Source organism: Phoenix dactylifera, unplaced genomic scaffold (genome assembly GCF_009389715.1).
Source record: "Phoenix dactylifera cultivar Barhee BC4 unplaced genomic scaffold, palm_55x_up_171113_PBpolish2nd_filt_p 001273F, whole genome shotgun sequence".
NCBI classification, from domain to species: Eukaryota; Viridiplantae; Streptophyta; class Magnoliopsida; order Arecales; family Arecaceae; genus Phoenix; species Phoenix dactylifera.
In genome coordinates this window covers 111,889-120,089 of record NW_024068606.1, presented here as the reverse complement: position 1 = coordinate 120,089, position 8,201 = coordinate 111,889, and the positions used below count along the sequence as shown (strand labels likewise).

Genomic DNA, 8,201 nt, shown 5'->3' with positions numbered 1-8,201 from the left:
GTACTATAAATTGCAATTTTATATTTCTTTAATAACTATGGCAATATCTTTTATTATTTAGCATTTATTTCGCAAGGAAGATATAGATTCCATTTGTAATACATCCCTATTACTTGCATTCCTAAGATTCATCAAAATATTCCATGTTTGATTTCCAAAAAAAGAAATAAAACTGTGCTATATGTTCCTTGTAGTAAATTATCCAATTGTCAAGGATGTGCTTGGATGTAATATAAGAATTCTAAATTTTTGTGATAGTTTTTGTTTGTTTAAATTAAGAGCGTATGTTTCTAGACAACCTAATGTTTGGTTAGAGTACAATGACATTTCACAAATACATTAAATCATGGAATTAGAGGTTTACTTTATGGAGAATTTTCCAAGTTCATGATTTTTCCCTTCTATCACCTGAATATTCCATTTTTGAACTTTGTCTTTTTAACAAGACACCTATTGAAGTATCTAAAACTTTTTCACTTCAAGATGAATAAGATCATGGCTGTAAAATTCAACATGTCCAAACATAGCCTTAATGAAAAATAATAATATTTTTACACAATATTATGAAACATGACTTGTCATCCAAATGTAGCACTAAATCAAATGCCATAGAAGTAAATAAATTTCAAAACATGAAGTTAAATAATCTTGATTCCAAAATTTGGCTGAAAATAATTTGGGCAATTTGATATCTCTTCTGAATCAAATGTGATTTTATCAATAAAAGGCAATTGTAGTATCATCACTTTTTGGGGATGACTTCACCATTACTTTGTCACTTGTTCTTGTCTAGGGGCATAACTTGAAAGACACATGGCCTAACTTTATCAGTTTTAATTATTTTTCATATCAGAAATAAAATTAGTCCATTTAACTTGTCACCAGAGACTTTTCAAACACATAAGTACCAACAAAGCTAGAGTTACCAAAACATATGGTGAGCCATCTAAATGAAAAGCCTATCATGCTCTACACTGTCAAAACACATGGTCTCAAAAATTCAGCAGGTTGATTGTTCCAATCCATAAATCAAATATAACAATAATCCTTTCATTAAAATACGCCCATTTCATGATCACTTGTTGCATAGGGGGAAAGATAACAGAGCATTTGACTTGGCCTTTAAGAATTTTCAATATTGTAGATTATAACTCACATGGAGTCTCATCTACTGATGGATCATATGTTTTGCACAATAGGACTAGACTGCAGATCTTATCAATGAGCTGATAGCTCAAGTCCATGTGTGCGTGTGAGGGTGTGTATGTATGAAAAAATAACCAAATTCATGAAACATTGGAGCATATGAAAGCAGGTGCGAGAGCTAGACTGGCGAGTAGCTGTTGCAACTTGCAAGCCTTATAAGAAATGATTCCAATATAAACAAGAGGGCATGGGCACAAAAACATGATCAAATGGATACCTAATTTCATGCAAATGTTAAATGACATGCATGCACTTTGCAAGAAATCAACACACATAAGCATGTACTCATCCAGATGATTAAATTACCAATTTATGGAAGTCCTCTTCTACTAGATCAATAAAGCAACTTGAGAAAGAAAATTAATAAAATAAAATTATAACAATGCATGGGTTCATTATCATGTATACCCCAAATTAGAGACCAATTCAATAAAATTTGGTAAACAACACCAGTAAATCAAATAGAAATCCATACCTCTTCCCCTTGCTGCTCTCTGCTGGAGCTTTAGCATTTATATCCTTTAATTCACTCCTTTGTTTGCTGAGTTGGAGAGCTCTAATCAATATGTTTGTTGTATTTGTCTTAATAACTTGGTCCTCTAAATAAAAAAGAATATGCAAACATGGAAATTTAGTAACTCAGTGATTTTCAAGGTTTTCAAACCCAAAATAAGTTGAAAATCATGAATATCATGGAGGAAAAGATACATGCATGTTTTAGTATTATGACATAATTCCAACATATTTTCAAAATTTAGAAGGTAATAAGGAAAGTTTAGCTCTGAGTACAACTTACATGAGAGACTACTACTTAGGATGAGAAGATGGGAGGGTTTCCAGGCATGGAAAGCTACATATCCAAAAGTATAATTATGCTTAGATTGTATTATCATTTCTTTATATAGTGCTTTATTTCACAAGCATCACAAATCTTTGATTGATGCTTGCATTTTTCTTTTTTTGAGTATCAAGCCTAAAAATTGGATGTAAAAGTCCCAGGCCTTTCCTAAGCACAAAGTTCAACAGTATCCAAGAACCAGGCACGATCTGCACTAGTAATGAATCAAAAAATCTGCCCAGGAGTCTCCACACAAACATAAGAAACCACAATTACTGCCAGCAACATTGGACACCCACTATTATGGCAACATCATTCCAAAATCTAAGAGCATCTAATTAAGATAAATGTTGAGAATACTAATTAGAGGGCACCAAAAGTGGACCCAAGCCATTGATGGTAGGTTTGCATTTTTATTTTCCAAGATAAGCTATTCCGAAAAAAATGGCCTGCTAAAAAACCTACAGGTCTGGAAGCTATGGCATCTCTTAAATTGCTTCAGACCCAATGCGATAGATGGATCAGTAAATGTGTTAGTATATGACAATAGTAAATGACTTGCCTACATCTTGAAAAGAAGGTTCAAGGATTGTGTACATATAGAATGTTTCTAGTGCATGCTTGCCATATTTGCAGATTTACTAGTATGAGAAATAAGAAAAACAGAAACGAACTATAATATTAAGTTTATAATCCATGAAAATTTATGTTGTCGCAAACAGATAAATAATACCTTTAGATTCAAATTTTCAGTTGCAACTTCAAACCAATTCTTTTCCTCAAGGAAAAAATTCTCAGAAATCAGATGTCAATAATGTGTGAAACATTATGATAAATATACTGAAGAATCAATACTACGTATAATATATACATTGGAAAATTCCATTATCATATAATAAAGACATAAATTTTGGTTTAGTAACTTCGTAGTGTATACATGGCGCAAAATGGATAATTTCAATGAACTAAGCTTATTAGACAAGCAAGATCTATACGCACATAACTTAAATGGAAAATGCCATGTGGGCCCCAACTAGTGCACATGAAAAATTCCTTGACCCCATGTAGTGCAGCAATTCCAACAAACTACACCAATTTCCTTATGCCAAATGTTGTTCATGTGCAGGAAAGTGCCCCACTTATTTTTGCTCAAATTAAATTAATTGTCAACCCACTCCTCTTTTTTCTACACCCTCTCGCTCTTCCCATCTAACGTGTTCCTGATTCACCTCACCCTCTCAATTTCTTTCATAATCTGTCTTCTTATCTTATATATGTCAAACTCAGGAGAACTCAGTAGGGACAATAGTGCATGACATGAATAACTCCTCACCAAAATTATCATCTATATTGAATGGTTATTAGATTATCAGAATCACTCAGAAAGAGTTCATTTTCTTTTTGGCAATACTAACAGCCAGATTAATATATCATTTATTACCAACATTGTACACATCATGATAAATGAGAGAAAAAGAAAATATGCTACCTGGTTTCCTTATATAAGTTAAAACATCACAGAATTAGAATGTATAAGTCCTATATAGATTAAGAAAGAAATCAGAAATACATAATTATGACCTGAGAGACAGTTTTAGATTCTCATATTCCACCACCTAGGAATTTGTTCAAAATCCACATAGTAGATTGCCGTTGACCAACACATCACAAAACATCCTTACTGGGAAAAGGCTTCTCCATATCTTGATGAGGCATGTAAAGCTCAATGGACCCAGTTATGGCATTGTCAAACTCCATACCCTCTCATTAGTGTGGGGGCCACATTTGGCGGGGACTGTGTCTTGACAAAAGGGTCCTCCTGTCGTAGTTAGCAATAATTGACTCCACTAAGAATTTTTCTAAAATAAGCCTTTCTTCAAGAACCTTTTGCATTCATTTTTTCTGAAGCTCAAACAGAATTTCTTGTTTCCAACTCTCTCAATTTGCATGGCCCTAAACTACTCTACATGAAAACATCTCTCTCTCTCTCTCTCTCTAAGTTAACACTCTAACAGCCTGGCTTATAATCTTCAGTCAGGTTCTTGTTCACAGTTCTTTTGACGGCATTGTAGGCGCATCATCTAGTAAAACATGCTACATGAAAGTCATAACCATTCATTCAATGAGACTATGATGCCGGAAAAATAAAAGGGGGGAAGACAAACAACAAGCAAACCAAAACCACCCAAGAATTTGAGAATAATGATAAACCCAAATCTCCAAGAACAAGAACAATGGATATATAAAAACTCACCACCCAAAAAAATCCACCCAAGGGATACAGAGTTTTATGAAAAAAAAAAACTCACCACCCAAAGGAATCCACCCTAGGGATACAGAGTTCTAGTGATCACCACTCACAGACAATCTTCCTAAGATACAAAGCAAGAACACGCTCACCACCCAAGAAATGCCTAGAGATATAGAATATCCAAAAGAAGAAACTTGTCGAGCCAAAGGCTTAAACCTTAATTCACTCAACCTTGAAATTAAATTCTTAAAACATAATATAGAGCATGCCTTTATATAGCACGTTTGAAATGCTTATCAAGCAATTACAATCAATAATCCTAAATGTGAGGAGAAAGAAAAAAATCATAATTAGGAATTCCATAAGAAAGAAAAACACCATAAAAAGGCGTTCCAAAATTTGCCTTTGCTTAGGCATAAACCAAAAATAAATTACCATAGAAAAAATTTCCTTTTGTCTCCTTAAGCACCTGTGTCTTCCTTTTTGCCTTCTTAAGCACCCGTGTCAGACTATCCTCTGGATCTTCCAGGAAATCAATATTCTATCAACAAGATCGTTGTGCAATGAGATGTTTTCACGACATACCTTGCGCCTAACATAATATAGATTAGAACAATTTAATAGCAAATCAGAATATTCACTTGATCAAGTCTATCTGCTTGCAGGCAAAGACTATGACACATGTGGACCTAGGATGTCATTCACTATTATTCTTATACATGTGAGTATGGCTTAAAACCGGGTAACACTGGCTCTAATTCCTCACCAGCACTTTGCCATGCAGATCTTGTCCACATCCGATGATGTTAATGCAATAATAGAGTTGCATGAAACAGATAGGATGGATAGGAGTATGGACATATCTTGTCTTGGCACATGCCTAATTTATAGCCACCCTTAATTTAACCATATTTATTAGTGATTCTACCATGTTTTGCACATAACCTTGAAAAAAGAAAATAAGAAGAAGAAGGAAAAGAGAACAAGAAGAAAGGAAGAAGGAAATCCAACAACCTCCCCCACTGTTTTTTGTGATCAACAGTCTCTTTCCCTTCTTTGCTCAAAATAGTCCACTTATTTCTAAAGAAGGATAGCTTGATCCTTCAATCACATTCCTCTCAGTGCTTCTACATTCATTTTCCAGTTCTATTTTTTTTTCCTAAACAAAGCCATCTATCATATCAAACTTTTGCCTCAAATATACCATATGAAATAACTTAAGAGGCTTACGTGTTTACGAAATTCATCATGTTTCACCGCCATCGACATCGAGAGTGTTCAACATACAATGTTCAGGTTAATCAAGTTTGATGCCTATATCTTTATAGAAGTCCTCCAAAAATCTGATATCTTATTTCGTAGTTTACCAATGTGTGTCATTTACAAGAAGACAAGCCACAGGATAAATTTTGAGCACTGGGATTCCCACATCCGTCCCTTATTTTGGAAGGTTACGTTCTCACTAGCCCTAAGTCTATATATTTTACTGATGAATCAATTAGAAAAGAGAAAACTTGTAGTTTATATGCAAAACAGATTTACTAGGAACCAACTTTCTTTAATAATTTTTATGCACTATATTCATGACATTCATGTCTCACAAATTACTAGGTAAATCATTTTCACAATAAAAGTATTCAACTTCTTCTGCAAATTTACTATTGTAGTGTGTAAGGACATGATTAGACCAATTCAATCACTTGGAATGGAAATTAATTTATCATGAAATACCAAGGGTTCAAATCTCCTGCATACCGGCCGTGTATAGGCTGGTGCATACCAAACTGCTAGGAGCCAGTATGATAAAGTCCAGCATACACCAGCAATAAGCCAATTGGGCCCCCATGGCATCATATTGAGGTGTACCGATCCCATACTTGCCCTATATTACTCAGTACCTTTTTTTTGTAATTTGCTCATTCATACCAAAGCATATCGAGGCACATTGCCCCTATATAAGGTTCTTACAATACCGTCCAGTTATTGATACGATACCAATGCTCGGGATTTGAATCCTTGATGAAGACTTATGACGGTTGAGTAAACATATAAAAATTAGATACATCTTTCATAAATCATTTATACCGAACCAAAACAATCAAATTTTCATAATGTGCATCACAATGTAAAGCGATCAGAAGTTTCATGGATTACCACAGCAACTTTGTATCTACCAAGAAATGAGAAAGACATTCCATGCAAAAAGGGACCATATTCACACAGATCCTGTAATACCCAATAACGCATGGAAAGCAACAAATCTATTAATAACAAACCTAGCACCAATGCTTCATAGGCTTACCAATTAAAAGAAATGGGCCAAAAATTCCAAGAAGAAACCATCAAAAATTCATCTTGTTCAACACGACTTGAACATTTTTTATGACCATTATAAATGTTCTTCAAAATTCCAATTTTAGACTGGAAGCATGTGATCTTTCGACCAAAATCCACAAGAATTTGCATCCCTAAGACAACGAACACTAGAAACTAGAAAGATTAAATGTCTCAAGCTTACAAAATACGAAAACAAATACATAAGAATGTAAACGAACCTGGAGGCGATGTATCGTGATCGCAGACGTATACACGCATGCCACCCTGCACACAGCTCTCAATGCGTGATCAAAGACGGAACAATTCTCAAAAAACACTAAAGAAATGAACATCTACAGAAGATAATTGGGTAAGTTCGGGGTAAAATGGGGAGAAGGAGGTAGGGTTTGGGAGGCCGAGGGAGGGTTTGGGCTGCGAGAGAGGAGAGAGAGTTTACCATGTTCGAAGAGAAATCGGCGGAGAAAAGGCCGCGAGAGGGGAGGTTGGGGAGGTATTTGGAGGCCCCCGCAACCGCCCGATCCGAACCTCGCGCCGCCGCCGCCGCCGCCGCCGCCGCCGCTAGGCTTCCGCTCGCCGGTCCGGCGGAGCCTTCCATCCTCAGTTATTTTCTAGAAAACAAACTTGAAAGCTACAGCACCGTATATGAGACGATATATATACACATCCCCTCCTCTTGTAAGTAGTAAAACTAAAAACATCTGATATTAACAAAGTAGTTGAATCCCAATTGCAAATTAATTTTTATTAATTAGATTAGATTTTTCATGTTACCAACTATGGAAAAAAAAACAAAATCAAATCAAAACATTTTAATTCTTGGTAAAATTTCAAATGATTGAAAGCATATAAACAATTATTTTATGGTGCAAAAAAGAAAAAAAAAGAGTAAGGAATCCAAAATATCCATATTTTGGCTAGCATTATGTAAATTGCCATATGGTATAATTTTCTTGAGCTCACGGGGCATGCTAAATGTAATCAAATTTAGATTTGTAAGAATTTTTTACTATACATTAGTTTTCTTGCATTCTATTATTTGATTTTTTGAGATTGATGATTATTGAAGCAACTTAGATCTAGGAGCATTAGTTTAACCCTAAAGACATTTCTCCCTTGAAAATTTATGTTGGGGTATGTGGAGACCTTTGGTGATGAAGAGAATTGAAGGAAAATCAATTTTTGCATAGTTTTCTGTCTGGCGGACTGTCGGAGTCGACTCGAGCTTCAGTCGAGTCGACTCGGGAACAGTCGAGTCGACTCGAGGTCTGTCGAGTCGACCCGAGAGGAGAAAGCCGCAAAAACCATGTTTCTGTCTGGACTGTCAGAGTCGACTCGAACTACAGTCGAGTCGACTCGGAGCATCGTCGAGTCGACTCGAGATACAGTGGAGTCGACTCGAGATCGTGCCAGTTAAACTGGAAGTTGTTCAGACGTGCCAGAGTCGACTCGGACTTCAGCCGAGTCGACTCGGGCTCGCGAAAAATCGTACGGACGATTTTCTTTTGGTGTTTTTGGTAGCGTTTCGACGGCTATGATCATCTGAAGGTCTTGAGACTATATATAGGACTC

The 8,201-nt window shown here is 35.6% G+C and overlaps 1 protein-coding gene across 1 annotated transcript; it reads right to left on the bottom strand.

Annotated features, from left to right (window-relative positions):
• Positions 1 to 1,617: 1,617 nt before the first annotated feature.
• LOC120108325 lies at positions 1,618 to 7,258 on the bottom strand. Its single transcript, XM_039121911.1, has 3 exons — positions 7,069 to 7,258; positions 6,851 to 6,896; positions 1,618 to 1,805 (listed from the first exon to the last, which is right to left on the bottom strand). The coding sequence occupies exons 1-3, from the start codon at positions 7,225 to 7,227 to the stop codon at positions 1,633 to 1,635; spliced, it is 378 nt and encodes a 125-aa protein (XP_038977839.1). The 5' UTR covers positions 7,228 to 7,258; the 3' UTR covers positions 1,618 to 1,632.
• Positions 7,259 to 8,201: the final 943 nt, after the last annotated feature.